Below are 16,867 nucleotides of genomic sequence, written 5' to 3'. Positions count from 1 at the left end.
TCAAAGCACTCATTTTCAATCAGAATCTTACAAAAAAAAAAAAAAAAAATCAATACTTGTTAGCATTACTTTTTTTTAGCTCATAGTTTTTCATGATTTATTGATTCTTTCAGTGCTATCAGCTCAAAGTTGAGCTCCTTGCACTGTTTTAGCCAATATTTTAACATTTTTACATTCACAGCTGTTGTTTTTAAGCTACCCATTTGGCATCTTTAATGGTTAACATTTATAACATTTTTTTTTTTATTCTTTAGCATCTTTTGCAATTTAACATTTCCTTTAGCTCATGGCTCATGTTTATCATGTAGCATTTTAGCTAGTGATTGTACATTATAGTTTTTGTCTACATTGAATGAGAACACCTTTTAGCTCATAGTTAATGTGTTTATACAATACTTGAGCAACATTAAGCTCAAATGTTTTTGGTTTGTCCAATTTTAGCAATTTCATCAGATGCAGTTAATCAAGTGTTGTTAGCTAATGCGTTCACCAAGCGGCTGAAAGTTAGCAACACTCTGGTGAAGACATTTGATTTTGTGGAGTTTTGGGGTTTCTCTGGTAATTCTAAATGGTCGAGCAAATTATTATATAAGAAAACATTACATCAGTAAGACTTTGAAAAGTATAGATGTGTGGTGCCAAAAGCGTAACATGTCTATCAATGCATTGGCAAGAAAATATTTGCAAAATTCAAAGATTCCAGTTAAAAGATTTTTGCAAAGCTATGTGGCTTATTCATTTTTTTTTTAGGGTAAGCATGTGCATCTTATAATAGCTTTTATTTTGGCTTATACACTGAAAACAAACTTTTTTGCCACCTGTAATGATGAAAGTGGGTCTTTGAAATGACATGAGCATGCCAATCCAAGCGACTGACAGAAACAAGCTAAAACCTTGCTCAGATGTCTGTTTTCTACAACTGTGGTGGAACTTGTGCTGATTTTCTTTGCACCCCATCATTCAGGGGCAGCTACATTAACTTTTAAAAAACCACAGTCATACCTACATATGAAGCAAAAAGTCAGACCTAAAGTCAATTAAAATGTCTCACAACACACATGAAACTTCAATTAAGAGTAGTATTAAAGTCTGAGCTGCACAAAGTAATAATTTAGTTTTAGCTCATTTAGTAACCCGATTATATTAAATTATAGTTTAAACATTCGCAGTGCTGTTTTTTTTTTTGTCAAAGCTGATGCAAGAAAAATCTTATTTACATCTAAATCAATTGTATCCATTTTTTTGTAGTTTTATTTTATGTCAAAACTCAATATTTTTATAGAGTAATTTGTTAAAAATACACTAAATAAATGAATAAAACTCACTTAACTCTTTTCCATAGCCACATTCTTGACTGATTTGTGTCTTTCACAATATTTTACATTAAATGGAGAAAAAAATGTTTAAAAATGACCAAGAATGACACAGTATGATAATAAATGAGATAAACACGATGAGTTTTTCACAAAGTTTATAGATTATATACACAAAGAATTAAAGAGGCAAAAATATACAACAGACAGCATGGCAAAGAATGAGTGAGAGAAATGACACAGTGAGTACTTCACCAGTCGCCCATAACTCCTCCTCGCCCACCCAGAGTGGAGCTGATGACCTCAGAGGACGGGTGAGGCGTGGGGGAGGCGGGGGAGGATGGCGAGCGTGCATGCTGTTTGGGGAATATGGCGGCGTCCTGTACAGTGTAAGGCACTGAGGGTTACCTACTGTAGCTGATGGTGTCAGGACACACACACACACACACACACACACACACACACACACACACACACACACACACACACACACACACACACACACACACACACACACACACACACACACACACACACACACACACACACACACACAAATGAGCTGATTAATCAATTAGTCTATCGAAAAATACAATTAATAAACTATTCTGTAAAACGATAATTGTCTAAAGACCCAGTTTGTCATTTTTCTTGCAAAGAATTGTGTGTTTTTAAGTCTCACTCTTTAAGACAACACAACTTAAAGGTGTAGTCCCTTTAAGTCTTAAAAACTAATTTTCTTCAGTGTCACTATAATTTTGTTTCTTAGCACAATGGTCCCTCGCTATAACACGGTTCACCTTTCGCGGCCTCACAGTTTCGCAGATTTTTTTTAGTGCAATTTTGCATGCTGCTGCTTCTTTTTTTTTAACAGCGCATTGTGTTCTGCGTCCTCATCAGGCAGGCCGGTCGGCATCACCGCGATTGCTCTCACTGCTTCCAATGCACTTATTGAGTCTGTGGGCTCGGTAAGCGCCGCAGCGGCCCACTCACACCGCCCCACTGTCTGCTGTGCGGAGTTGCGGCCAAAATCTGGCAACAGGTCCAGAGACTACGCTCACTGTTTTGATGCAGAGCGCTCCAGCAGCCTGCAAGGATAGAATTCTTGCGGAAAAATCTATCAGCGCTGTGTGGTCTCGGTAACCACAGCCGCAGAGCTCCGTGGTCACTGAGAGAGGTTTGTATATTTTTTAATGACTTGGATTCTTTGCGGGTCCCGCATCCGTCCCGCAACGGTAACATCGGAGGCAGTGAGCAAAGACAGAGCACGCGCATTGTGTTCTGTGTGTGCCTGTTTATAATCTTCTCGCCCAGAAGGAAAAAGAGCGCCAACAACTACCCATAACTGTGTTCTTCACTCAGAAAAAGACACCTGCACTGAGGTGTCACTCAGTGGAAAAAGACGCTACAGTGGAGCGGCGCCAGGACGAAGGTGCGCGATCAGATGAACAGTGAAATACTGGTCAGTCACTATTAATAATTTCTTATGTGTCCAACCTCGTAGGTTGATCGTTAAAATTAAATTTGTTAGTTCTAAAAGCCATCATAATTATTTATAGGAAAATGTTCTATTTTTATTTCTCAAACAAATGTTTGGGCCTGAAAACAGGTTTTGATCTTTGGTTTCATTCTATAATACTGGACTTATTTTTCCACTAAGGTTTGAACTTTGAGAGTGTTTACACACGAGAGAAAAGTGAGAAAATGTTAATGCCTGTTTGAGAAAAGTGTATAAAGTGTGTAGTGAGGGGTTTTACAGCCTTAAAACATCTATAATAATTGTAAAAAATAACGCTGACTACTTTGCGGATTTCGCCTATCGCGGGTTATTTTTATAATGTAACTCCCGCGATAAACGAGGGACCACTGTATTCGAATAAAGAATTGATAGTCTTACAGTATGGGACCAAAATACATCTAGTCTGGAAACAACTTTGTCCCACGTGGGTTAAAATACAGCAACAAGACGCCTTGACACAATTTCTGTGGTGATGTCATAGATAACCAAAGGGGTGTTTCTGACCATCAACAGTATCATAGAGCCAAAGAAATGCAACAAACTTTAAACTGTAACTGAAGGTGCTAAAAAGTGGCGTAGAAGTGAAGCATAAACAAAGTGACTGACATAGTGAGTAACCACAGACAACCAGATGTCTGAGGAGACTCTCAGTCACCAAGGTCATGGTATCCAGTTAACTGGACTTTTTTAGTTCCTTGAAGATGTTTCAGTCTTCATCTGGATAATCTGGACATATTTCCCATGAAGATTTTGCTGGATATCTGCTAGACAGGTGAGACAACACTTACTCAGGCCTACTGTGTTATGAATGCTAATGTTAGATACATTTACGAAGGTTTTAACTTGGTTTCCTGAAGTGAGTCAGCAGGAAGACTAACATTTTATCACGTCACTTTATTAAAAAGTAAATTTTGTGCCAAATCAACATGCAAATCCACCTTGGATCTGCTGTGGCGACCCTGAGTGCAAACAAGGGAGCAGCTGAAGGGACATTCTAGCTTTATTAAAAAAAATACTTGTCTTGGTTGTAAGTCTGAAATTCAGAGTTCCCCAATTAATTTCCTTCAAATGCAGCATGAACTTCAAACGTTGCATGTGTGTATCGTCTACAAGATCTCAAGAAGCAAACTTGTGATATTTGCCATGGAATCTCCCAAAATAAATACTCTGTCAGCAATAAAATCATCTGTAATTTTATGATGTACCACAGAAATAAATACTTTATTGTAATTAGATTTCCACATGAAGTCAACTTTGTGGAAAATTGAACGGGACTACACCTTGAAGTGTTTGGTTGTGATAAATTATAAAAAGAACCGACAGTCAGTTTGAGTCACAGTTTCCAATCTTGTTTTGAAATGTAGTAAACATTTTACTTTTGTATTTATAGCACAATTATTATCCACAATTTGTTCTGAAGAACCACATTGGGTAGTTTGCTGGGCCATGGTAGAGATAGATTATTCATTGAACGCTACTCAAGTTGGGTGTGGAACCATTTGGAAAGAAAAGGGACATCACCTTTTTTTAAAAAACAAAAAATATACAACTAATTGATTAATTTAAAAAAAGGCTTGATAACGAAAAACAAAGTAACAGGTAATAGTTGCTGGCCTACATTCGATCTTCAACATACAAGCACACACACACACACACACACACACACACACACACACACACACACACACACACACACACACACACACACACACACACACACACACACACACACACACACACACACAGAAAATGTCTCCCTGTGGCAGCAGTAGCCCCGCCCCCCCACAGTGGGACAAGGGGTGGGTGGGGTGACCATGAAAAATGGTGTCTGAGTGTGAGGATGAGCCTGAAAAGTGTTCCAGTGCCATTGTGAAATTGTGTTACCATCGTTACAACCTCAGCAGCCCCACCCCCCAAACACAATCTCACTTTTGACCTTTGACCCGCCCCGCCCTCCCACACTTGACCATCCCTACACACACACAAAACGCATGCACACATTTAGTGCTGTACAAAGGGGGCGACCACGGCGTTGTTTGAGCTACGTAAGCACGACTTTTGGCAGCACTACTGTACATTTAACCCACTGTGTCGTATTTTTTCTTATCTTTTCTTTTTTTAAAGAGAGCCCTTATTTGTGTGTTTGTCAAAACATATCCTCACGGCTAAACCGCTGACACAATTTCACAGCCGACTGAGTGGATGGGTTGGTGTATCTTTTTTCCTTTCAACATGGAAGGAAGAAGAAAAGAAATAAAATGACAAAACAGTTTAAGACAGATAGAGGCTGCAGGGATGAAAAAGCAAATGCAGACGGATGACTCAGCAAAACCTTTTTGCACATCTCCCTCAAAACCCATCAAACAATCAATGCAAAAACAACAACTAAAAATAATTTAGCTTCACTGTTTCCTTCAAAGAATGGAGTCTGTTTTTCTACAAAGCACACACAACATGGTTTTACACAACAGCGGTGTTGTGTGTCGGCCATTTTGGTTCTGCAGTAGTTACAATTCTGGACTGGCAAGTGGAGTCATAGAGCCAAAATGGAGATGGGAAAATACTGCCTGTCTGTCAACACGCTTGGCATCAAGTGTTGGTGTGTCGGCAGGTTGCTAATGGCATGGTGTGTGTCAGAGTGTGTAATGTAGGTGGCCTTTTGCATCACTTTTCAGGAGCTAGGAGCCTTTACAAGAACTTTTTCGCATCAATACACCAGAGACCATTTTTGTTCCCGAACCAGTTGTCCCTATTCCATTTGCAGGTAAACTCTGTTGGTAAAGGAACCAATTAGTTGAGCTCATAAGCCTGGTTGGGTAAGCTTCACCTCATTCAGGAGAACCACCAGAGCAACAACTCTTCAGATAATGTGGTTCACAGAAAAGATGAAAAAGTGGAGTGAGCCCAAGACGAAGCCCTTATGTGGATGAGATGTTTTAATAAAGTGAAATAATCTTGAAGTATTTTTGAACTAGATGTTAAAATATGATAACAACAATGAGAATTTTAATTACTTAATTTTAGGTTAGCGTCATGGTACTGGAAATGTAATACAAATACAGTCAAGGAACTAATTATAGAAATTTGATAGTAAGTTTTATAAGTTCTCTGAGGTCCATTGGCCTGGTTCCCAGAAATGGTATTGTGAACCGAATGAGAGCCTATGAGTCACCTTCGGATGGTGTGTTAATCTACTCCAGGTTCCTGCCCAGTAAAGGCTGGTACCCCTTTACAGCTGGGTGGACTGGTAAAATGGAGATGACAGGTAGCCTGAAGCACACACCTGGAATTGAAAACTGGTGTACAAGTTGAAGGTACAGCTCTTATGCCACAGAGCCACCTGGTCTACACTTTCAGATATAGCAGCTCCTAATGTGGCTCTGTTATATTGGTGCGAATAGGTCTTAGGTTAGTGAAGGGATAATGTGGGTTCAACATGAAGGTGACTGACGCAAGGTGAAACCATATAATAACTCAATCCAAGACTGACTGTTTCATAGCTGAGTCTTCTCTTTGTCTAGTTTTTCAGACACTCGTCTTTAGAGGGACCTGAGAAATAAGCTTTGCACCTTTGTAAACCTTCCCCTACACCGCCTGAAACTGGATCCAGGACAGCTTTGAGATGAACACAAAACAATATCCTTATGGGACACCAATATGAAGTGAGGTGACGCCATAGCAACACTGAATATTCCAAAAGTCAAACGGACAAGGTTCTGGTTCAAATTTCTAATCTTGTTCCACTGTGGGCAGTGCCAGTGCTGGGACCAAAATGCAAACTATGTGAGGCTTTTCCACCATCACGGTTACTAATATCTGGACAGAAAGCACACTTTCACTGCTGTTTGGGCTGTAGAAACCTGCTGATCTGGAGTATGGCAACTGTGACACCATAGAACCAAGAGATGGCAAAGTTAGATTTGCTGGTTGCATGAGTTGCAATATGAAACTCACAAAACAAAACAAAACAAACAAACAAACAAACAAAATTATCAAGTCAACTTTAAAGCAGAATAATTGTGCATTAACAAAGAAAATCATCACAGACTTCCTGCAGTTAACAAATCAGGAGCAATACAAGGTGGCTTCATCAAGTAAATCCTAGGGCACCAGCACTGGCACAGCGGAAGTGGATATGAGGTATCTGTGCACCTCCTTTAATTTTTGGCAACTTTTCCAAACAACAGAAAAAAAAAACATTTTATTTGAATGAGAGATTTAGCCAAAGTCTTGGGGGAGGATTGTGGTACACTCTTGTCTATTTTCTCATGGTGGCCTAGTCTCAAAATCGCCATTCCCTCTGTTGCTAAGCTAGCATGGATGCCAGCGGCACTTTTAAGGCTTAGTGTAGATGTTCTCATCTTCTACACAAGGAAGATGGGCAGACAAAGGGGTGTAAAGGTGAAGAGATTAGTGGGTGAGGAATATGACTGTAGTACAAAAGGCACTGTGGCTCTGCAGGGCGTCCTGGAGAAGTGCCCCACCTGATGAAACCTCTCTAGACATGAGGTGAGGACAGTTTCAGGTTTGTGCCTTTCAGTTCCTACCACAACAAATAAAAACAACCCCTGTACTGTCCCTAGTTTCACTGTGGTTAGCAACAAGTCTTAGAGGCACCACAGTCTGACAGAAAGATGGTGAGGGGAAAAGGGAGGAGGAGGGGGAGACGGCGATGGACGTACGTGAAGGTTTTTGACTGAGATCTCAAGCGATAGTGCAGAAGTGGTGTTCATCTTCATGCTTTCTCAGTTGTGTGTGTCGGGTCTTCTGTACACGACCACTTCATAATATGATGAGGATGTTCATGTGATCTGCATAGAATCGATACATTTGTTCTGCGGATTGTTTTCTAGCTTCTGTGACTGTGAAGAATCAGTGCAAGGTTTCGAGGGTATAGCTAAAATGTCGACTGCATCATGAGTGTTGACAGTATTTAAAATATCTGAATCTAATTAGACTCCTTTTATCTATAGCTACATCTAACGTGTTACATCTAGACAGGTCATTATAGTTACTTATATTTTATCATGTACTCCAGATATTCAGTAGTTGATGCCCCTCTGAACAATAAGGCTAAAATCCTTCCTAAGTGTTTCTGTCCTGTCATGTTTTTAGGGTTTCACAAGCTGAAATAAAGAGATGTTTAAGCAAATGGACAGAACATTAAGGAGAGAAAGACGTGAGGTTTGTGGATACTGAAGTGGATTTTGGCAGAGGAGGTTTTGGCTGTGCTACAACCTCATGTGGTTGGTGGTTTGGTGAAATCTGACCTGAGAAAAGGGGTTTTTGGGTGGGTGGGGGCGGGGTCAGGGTCAGCATCAGCACAGACATGCAGACAGACGGGCAAACGGACAGATATGGCGTCTCTGACACTACATCCCCGTTCACCTGAAAACAGTACCTTACAAAAATATAAGAACCTTCTACAAGCGAGGGTTTTCATTTGGTCTAGAAAAGTGGTTCTCAACCTTGTTGTAGTTTGTGATTTCTTAAAACGATGCTTAAAAATGGCTGTTTATGTGAGTTGCTGCCAGAGGTTGCATCAGTCTGTAAAATTTGGCCAGTCCAACAAACACTGATGTTTCCTTCTCCTCTTTACTGAATTACTTTCATAAACCAGGGGCCTCAAATTACCACCTCCACATGACAGAGAAGAGCAGAGGTTTTGTGTTTACCTCTGTCTGCCTGTGATCACTAAAACTCAAAAATTCGATCATGGATTTAGTGGAGCATGTTGAGAGATGACCCATTGCTCAAGAAGCTAATTAAGTCCTTTTCAGGCCCCAAGGACCTGAGGGCCAAAGCTTATCCCCAAATTCCATAGTGTGAACTGAATGAGTGTCTACAATGCCCTACGGACAGAATTCCAGTTCATTATAGGTTGCTTCCCCAACCAAGGCTGGTACAGTTTATAGTTGGGTGGACTGAAACAACACAAATGAAGTGTCTTGTCAAATGATATAGACAAACAGCCTGAAGCAGATGCGCCAAGAACCATTGTGTAAGTTGGTGGTCCAACTCCTGTGCCACAGAGTCACCTGCTCCAAATGTCTTGTTCAAGAACATAGACTGGAAGTGCAATTGGGAATCAAACTCTAGAGATTGGTAACCCCCTCCTCATCACGCTACCTGCTATCTACTCAAGGAAGCATTGAGAAAATTTTAGCGGCCATCTGAAGCTATCAAAAATGTTCTTGTTATATTTTTGTTCAATTTGCTTTCTTTTTATTTCATGCTATAGCATTCTTCCACTGGCCATGGAGGTAATAATGGCTGGGCCAGTAAAGGTGTGTGCTTTTACTTTTTAACTACATGCAAATGAAAAACTTAAAGTTGTAGAAATGGACACTCAAGAATATGTGTAGCTGTGTGTAATCGCTGACTCAGTCAGGCCACTTTGGAGATGATAAAAAACAGATGATTGATGGTGAAAGTGTGAAATGAAATTATGTTCAAGAGGAAAGGAGCATTAATAATACTCACAGTTGAGTGTGCTACTGAGCCATCGGTGACAATGCTGGATTTGTTATATTTCTATATTCATTAATAGCTTTTTGATTATTCAAGTACAAAACAGCCCCTGAGGCCCACTGGTGCTGGTGCTGATACTCAGATTTCTTAACATGAAGAGAAGGAGAGTCTACATAATCTCCTGGATGGGACATCAGTCCATTGCATGTGACTCCCCCAGCTAAGGCTGGGGCGCATTTACAGCTGCTGGCTGGACTGGAACAATAGAGATGAAGTGTCTTGTCCAAGAACAAAGACAGGTCGGGTGACTGAGAATCAAACCCAGATCTCCAAATTGGTACCCCAACTCATTATCCCACTGAGCTACCTGTCCTCCTGTTGTGGGTGTGTTGAAGGCAGGCCTTTTATGTCCCTATATTTATTTCTTATAAGCTTTAAACACATGAAGATTAATATAGCAGCCATCTGAGCGAGCAAACCCATCTTAGTGCCTGTATCAAGCCTGAATTTTTTTTTCCAAATGCACAAGGACATTAACCCAATAAAGAATGGGGAGAAGGTGTAAATAAATAAATGTTTGTGACCCTATAGGTTGAGAACCACTGGTCTAGAAACCAGGATGTGGCCAGAGGCTGTCCTGTGCTCGGGAAACAGGATAGAAAATGTTAGGTGATAACTGCCCCCTGGTGGCATTAAATGTGAAACCACCCTTAATACTGACCGGCACCAACACTGTGCTCTGACTGCTGGCAAATAATCTCACTAAAAACTACAGAGCCCAACAGAGGGAAAGATTGGAAGTTGCATTTGTTTTTGTTTTTTTTTGCCTACATGTGTAAGAATTCAGCCAGCCTACTTCATAACCCTCAGTGGAAATTTACCCAAGCCTTTTTGAGAGAGAGAGAGAGAGAGAGAGAGAGAGAGAGAGAGAGAGAGAGAGAGAGAGAGAGAGAGAGAAATCTGGCCTGGCCTTCACTCTGAATTCTTGATCTTTGGGTTGGTATCATAAGACCCCACATCAGGTCGGAGACCCTCGCCTGACCTCCACCTTTCTGAATAGCAGATCTTAAGCGTTGCATTACAACATGCAACCGCTGCTAAATGAATGTTCCTGAACTGTTGTTGCCCCAAAATGTAGCAGGAAGGCATCAGGGAACCCAGTAAACATTGTAGAATGAGCAGACACAATCATAACCAGTGGAAACGAGATGAACATAGCATAAGAGAACTCCAAATAACATGATGACAAAGCTACAGCAAGAGTTCAATCAATCAATCAATCAATGTCATTTCACACTGACATTGATATTATTCACGAGACTATCATCATTGACAATAATAAATCAAGTGTGGCAGAGGTTCATTTTTCTCTTCTTCTCTCTCTTTCATTCCTCATGCAGAAGAATAAAATTCTTAAAGAGAAAATCAACAGGTTCAGGTTGTTGAAACTCTTGAACGCTATCAGCAAAAAACTGAATCAAGCAAGATAGCCGACTGTCAAAGGCAAGAAGGGTAAAAGGTAACGGAAAACTACACTCAACAAAAATATAAATGCAACACTTTTGGTTTTGCTCCCATTTTGTATGAGATGAACTCAAAGATCTAAAACATTTTCCACATACACAATATCACCATTTCCCTCAAATATTGTTCACAAACCAGTCTAAATCTGTGATAGTGAGCACTTCTCCTTTGCTGAGATAATCCATCCCACCTCACAGGTGTGCCATATCAAGATGCTGATTAGACACCATGATTAGTGCACAGGTGTGCCTTAGACTGCCCACAATAAAAGGCCACTCTGAAAGGTGCAGTTTTATCACACAGCACAATGCCACAGATGTCGCAAGATTTGAGGGAGCGTGCAATTGGCATGCTGACAGCAGGAATGTCAACCAGAGCTGTTGCTCGTGTATTGAATGTTCATTTCTCTACCATAAGCCGTCTCCAAAGGCGTTTCAGAGAATTTGGCAGTACATCCAACCAGCCTCACAACCGCAGACCACGTGTACCCACACCAGCCCAGGACCTCCACATCCAGCATGTTCACCTCCAAGATCGTCTGAGACCAACCACTCAGACAGCTGCTGAAACAATCGGTTTGCATAACCAAAGAATTTCTGCACAAACTGTCAGAAACCGTCTCAGGGAAGCTCATGTGCATGCTCGTCGTCCTCATCGGGGTCTTGATCTGGCTCCAGTTCGTTGTCGTAACCGACTTGAGTGGGCAAATGCTCACATTCACTGGCGTTTGGCACGTTGGAGAGGTGTTTTCTTCACGGATGATGCGAAGGAGATGTGTTGCACTGCATGAGGCAAAAGGTGGTCACACCAGATACTGACTGGTATCCCCCCCCCCCAATAAAACAAAACTGCACCTTTCAGAGTGGCCTTTTATTGTGGGCAGTCTAAGGCACACCTGTGCACTAATCATGGTGTCTAATCAGCGTCTTGATATGGCACACCTGTGAGGTGGGATGGATTATCTCAGCAAAGGAGAAGTGCTCACTATCACAGATTTAGACTGGTTTGTGAACAATATTTGAGGGAAATGGTGATATTGTGTATGTGGAAAAAGTTTTAGATCTTTGAGTTCATCTCATACAAAATGGGAGCAAAACCAAAAGTGTTGCGTTTATATTTTTGTTGAGTGTATGTTTGAGATGTAAGAGAGAGAGATAGTAAGAGAGAGAGAGGGAGTGAGAGAGAGGTCGAGAAAACAGAACTTCTTTGTCAAACTGAAACGCAAAGGTTCCTAAGAAAGCCCCCATGTCCCACCTGCAGGATTTCTTCTCTAGTATGTATTTAATCAATCATGCAGATTTCCATCAAATTTTGGACTCCGAAAAAGATCAAAGGAGGCTGAGTGAATGCAACAGAAGAACCAAGTTCCAATGTCCAAAGAAGAACAAGAAGGAGAAGTAATTAATAGACAAAATTAGTCTTTTTTTCCCCCATCCCTCCTTTCCTCACCTCCGCCCCGTTCGGCTGTGTGATGTCATCCCCTGTCACGTTATCCTTCGCCGTGCACCACTTTCAGGTAACCAGAGTGTCCGACTCCCGCTGCGGTTACCCCAACGGCATCACCGTTACCGCCGCACAGGACGCAGTCACACCAGCCGCGTCAGCATTACGTGAGTCTTTAACAGTAAACAGAGATGATAAAACTCATCAAATATCAGCCAGTGCTGTGATTGGCTGGTTTTTGCAGTATAGGTGGAGCTTCCTGGTTCTGTCCCTTGAAAAAAGTTTAAGTGGTTGTTCTCCCTTTTTTTCTTTTCACTGTTTTTCATGTAAAGTCTCTTTTTGTCTTTTAATGTTCAAGTTAGATTCTCTGGAGGCATAGCTTGGCATGAACGGTTAAGGGGGACTTTTAATTAATGTCTTCTTGTTTCGAGGAGCAGGGACATGCCCTGGGGTCCAGGTTCTGGCTCGGTATCAGGCTTTCAGTCCGATTTGAGGCCTCGTAATCTGCAAGTGCCCCTGGTCATGCTCTTCTTTGGCCTTCTGTTCCCACACCTCTCTGCCCTTCTCGTCTTCCTCCTGTGGCCTGGCTGTGCTGGTCAAGCAGAGAATTCTGAGAGGTGTAGTTCAGAGACAGAGAGGCTCAGGACTTGCCTTGGTTGTTTTCATTTGTGTGCTGCTCACTCACAGAAATATTTTAGTGTTAAACACTAAAGCAAAATATGTAAGAGGCCAGCAGCACCATCACTTCCACCTCTGCTCTCCATCCTCTCAGAGTCCAAGAGTTGAAGATCGAGTGTTTCAAGGGTATCAAACCCTTGGGTGTCACCTTCACCCGCTCTGCTTTTTAAAAGTGTACATATCCAAGGTTGCAGCACAGGCGGTCGCTGTTCTCCTCTCCTGCCCTTATCCCTCGCTCCCTGTGGTCGCTAGCACCAGTCATCCTCGTCCGTCTCACTGTAAGGTTCGTGCAGTCCTTTGTGGGACCCTCGTGCGTGGGGTGGCCGGTGGTGTGGGTGGGCAGGTGGCCCAGGTGGCACCCGTCGGTGTGGAGAAGGTGAGGAGGAGCGGTAGCCATTGGGAACCCTACGTGGATGAGGGTGAGGGGGCAGAGGGGGCCCGTGGCGGGCAGTCCTAGGGGAGCGCGGGTGTGTGTGAGGGTTTACCCCATGTGGGTGTGGATTGCCATGGGAGATGCTTTGCTCATAGGCAGGGGGCTCATGGTGCCGCTCATACTCGTAGTCACGCTCATAGAAAGGTCCGTCACCTTCCAGGCTGTCTCCTGGTGGCGGCCCACTCCAACGGCCTCGATGTGGGGACCTCGGCGAACCGTGAATGGGGGAACGTGGGGACTGGTGCCTGGGCGAACGTGGTGAACCATGCCTGGATGATGAGCCACCATGATGCGGAGAGGACTGGCGTGACGGGGGTCGGTGGTGGAAACCGCGCTCGTGGTCTGGTGGGGAGAAGTGTCGTGGAGAGGGCGAGTGCAGGTGGCCCGGCCCTGGGGGGCCGTAGCTGGGCTTTCGAACAGCGGGGGAGTAGGTGATGTGCGGCCGAGGTACAGCAGGGGTCTGAGGAAGCTGGCGACGGCCTCTCCGAGGAGTGCTGGTGCCCGAGGTGGAGGGGACCGGGCTGCCGCTCACCGAGCTACTGCCCTACGGCAAAATGTAAACAAGGAAAATCAAACGCACCACAACAACAATAACAGAGACCAGAATAGAGGAGTGATGGTGAATCAAAACAGATAGATAGATAGATAGATAGATAGACAGATAGATAGATAGATAGATAGATAGAAAATCATTCAAAAATCATGATGAGGCAAAAAATTGACACCAAGAAGCAACATGTTACATTGAAGAAAAATGGACAGAGAGAAAAAACATTGACAAAGAAAAAAGCATAAAAGAAAAAAGAGAGATTGACAACCATAAGTAGGCACCTGTGAAGAAAAATCTTACTCGATAAACTAAGACCACTCGTCTCAGGAAAAAAACAGGTATTAACAAAAGAACTGCTAAACCATAAAAATTGGCTCAACTCATAACAGGGGAAAAGAGATACAAGAAATTAAACAAATAGGTAAATAAATAAATTAGCGAGAGAAAAATGACAACAATCAGTTTAATCTGTTAAAATTAATGGAGGAGTTTAACTGAATTTGTCAATACAATGTCTGTGAAAAAGTATTGACCCCCTTCGGCTTTTAAATGTTTAACTGTTAAAGGATGGTGACTTTAAAGTAATTCTAAGTATGTAGAAACTATAGGATGAAAATAGCAGAAGACATGCACAAAGCTTCTGTTCTTACATCTTTACTTGGTTTTGCTTTACAGAACATAAAACGATTCCTCCCTGAGGATTTTACTGTAATTCTTTTTGTCACGTGAGATTTTAAACATTTTGCATAATGAAATAAAGATGTGAAAACAAACGGTCAGAATGAGAAACACTTTGTGACACTTGATGTGTATCTCAGTGTTTTTGGGGCCCACCTGTCGGTGGCCCCGCCCATCGGGCCCCTCACTAGGTGAACGAGACCAGTGGCGGTCGTGGGGATGTCTGTGAGAGTAGTCGTGGCGGTCTCGGTCGTGGCCGTAGCGCTCCTTGTCCACAGAGCCATGGTGGTGGTGGTGGTGATGGTGGTGGCGACGATCCTTGGTCCGGCCGCGATCCCGCTCACGCTCTTTGGGTGGCAGGTCACCTGACTGCGTAGTGGTGCTGAGGTCTGTGCCCAGACCTGGCAAGGAGAGACTTCATTTTACTGAACATTATGTGCACTAGATTATAATACCAGCGGACGTGAAGACAGTCAGTGGAAAGGTGATCTGACATTGGACCACAATTACCTTGACCTTCACCCAAATGCCTGACCTCTGGCTGACCTTGCCAGGGCAATTATGTGTGGCACATACTGAAATCAGGTTGAGAAAGACGATCAACAAACAGACTGGAAGATATGAATTTGGCCCCAGTGACTGACGTTTGGCAAATTTGACCTTTCTGGGCAATTTGGGAACCCACCTGCATATGTGGACAAGATGGCTGCAAATTAGTGTGAAAAACTTCAGTTCTGACCCTTGACCCCAAAAACTGACAACTGTCTGGGCAATTCTAGAATCCATTTCATTATGTACCCAAAGTCTGATGTACATTGGCGTGTGACAAATCATAATTTTGACCTTTCACCTCAATGAGCTTATCCTTTGCTAAAACAAACACTTTAAGGCCAATTCTGGGGTCAAGTGTCATCTACATATCAAGTTTGGTGGAAATCAGTCAAACGGCCTGGGATACATACGAGGAAAAACCAGACAGATGAACCAAAATTTTGACTTTTGACCCATATTACTTTGATTTTTGTCAAAAGAGTCCCCTTAAGGGCAATCCTGGGGTCAACCCCACACACACACACACACACACACACACACACACACACACACACACACACACACACACACACACACACACACACACACACACACACACACACCACACACACACACACACACACACACACACACATCAAGTTTGGTGGAATTAGACCCAAGCACCTTGGAGTCATTGAACAAACGTTTCCCAAATTATAGCATGATAAAACCACGTCAGTATGTTTAAGACTGAGAATAAAATATCTAATCTTGACACAAACAGTGAGAAAGTAATTAAGAATTTAATATTTTGATGCTCTGTTATCATCAGGCCCAAATCAAGCAGGCCGGCGAGCTCTCCATCATAGTCGAGAGCTCTCCAGTTATGAAGGGGCTTTAGTCTTCATTTAGCCGAATCATCCAGTTTGCATTTTAATTGAGTGAAGAAGTGACCTTTCTGTTTGCACAGGATGCTGGAGTACCAAAGCTGTTACCAGTTCATTTGTGCAATCACTGCGAAACGCCTCACAGAAAGCAGCATCCAGAGAAAGAAATTAGTTTTCTAAGTAAATGGTAAATGCACTGCATTTATATCGCGCTTTTCCATCTGCATCAGACATTCAAAGTGCTTTACAATAACGCCTCACATTCACCCCGATGTCAGGCTTCTGCCACAAAAGGTGCTCATTACACACCAGGAGCAACTAGGGGATTAAGGACCTTGCCCAAAGGCCCTTAGTGATTTTCCGGTCAGGCTGGGATTTGAACCAAGGATCCTCTGGTCTCAAGCCCAACACTTAACCACTAGACCATCACCTCCCCTAAGTAGATAACATCACTGGTGCATGTACAGACCCTCTGCTGACTACTGCGTTTAAATATCGGATTCTTAATTGGATGTGGGCGCACATTCCTGAACCACCCAGCAGGTGCCAGTGTTGTCCAGGAATCAGAAATAAAATAAATAACAAATATACATTTTATAGGTCAAGTGACCCAATGTCGGTAATTATGAAAATGTATATGTGAGCAAAGTCACATCTAAGATTTGTGTATGTGACTTTGGCCACAAATACATTTTTGTAATTGGTGAGGGTAGGACAACAGACTGACGTCAGCACGTCCTGACTATTCAAGACATGGAAACAGACATTATGCACCAAGATGGGCCTTTTTTTCTCTCAACAACAGACTCTATTTTTGTTGCTCGTCTGTTTTTTTTCTGT

At 42.5% G+C, this 16,867-nt stretch overlaps 1 protein-coding gene and 2 long non-coding RNA genes across 3 annotated transcripts in view; 1 reads left to right on the top strand and 2 right to left on the bottom strand.

Annotated features, from left to right (window-relative positions):
• Positions 1-358: 358 nt before the first annotated feature.
• LOC117525849 lies at positions 359-6,678 on the bottom strand. Its single transcript, XR_004565156.1, has 3 exons — positions 6,184-6,678; positions 2,009-2,012; positions 359-369 (listed from the first exon to the last, which is right to left on the bottom strand). It is a non-coding gene; the product is annotated as an uncharacterized LOC117525849 (long non-coding RNA).
• On the top strand, positions 5,946-16,791 carry LOC117525850. Its single transcript, XR_004565157.1, has 3 exons — positions 5,946-6,079; positions 12,000-12,002; positions 16,779-16,791. It is a non-coding gene; the product is annotated as an uncharacterized LOC117525850 (long non-coding RNA).
• Positions 12,137-16,867, bottom strand: part of cacna1ab (calcium channel, voltage-dependent, P/Q type, alpha 1A subunit, b) — a 225,545-nt gene continuing 220,814 nt past the window's right edge. Inside the window, 2 exon segments of the mRNA XM_034187775.1 lie at positions 12,137-13,925; positions 14,766-15,010. Of these exon segments, the coding sequence (XP_034043666.1) occupies positions 13,197-13,925; positions 14,766-15,010 (974 nt within the window). The 3' untranslated portion in view covers positions 12,137-13,196.

Source organism: Thalassophryne amazonica, chromosome 15 (assembly GCF_902500255.1).
Source record: "Thalassophryne amazonica chromosome 15, fThaAma1.1, whole genome shotgun sequence".
Taxonomy (NCBI): domain Eukaryota; kingdom Metazoa; phylum Chordata; class Actinopteri; order Batrachoidiformes; family Batrachoididae; genus Thalassophryne; species Thalassophryne amazonica.
This window is presented reverse-complemented; position numbering and strand designations above follow the sequence as displayed.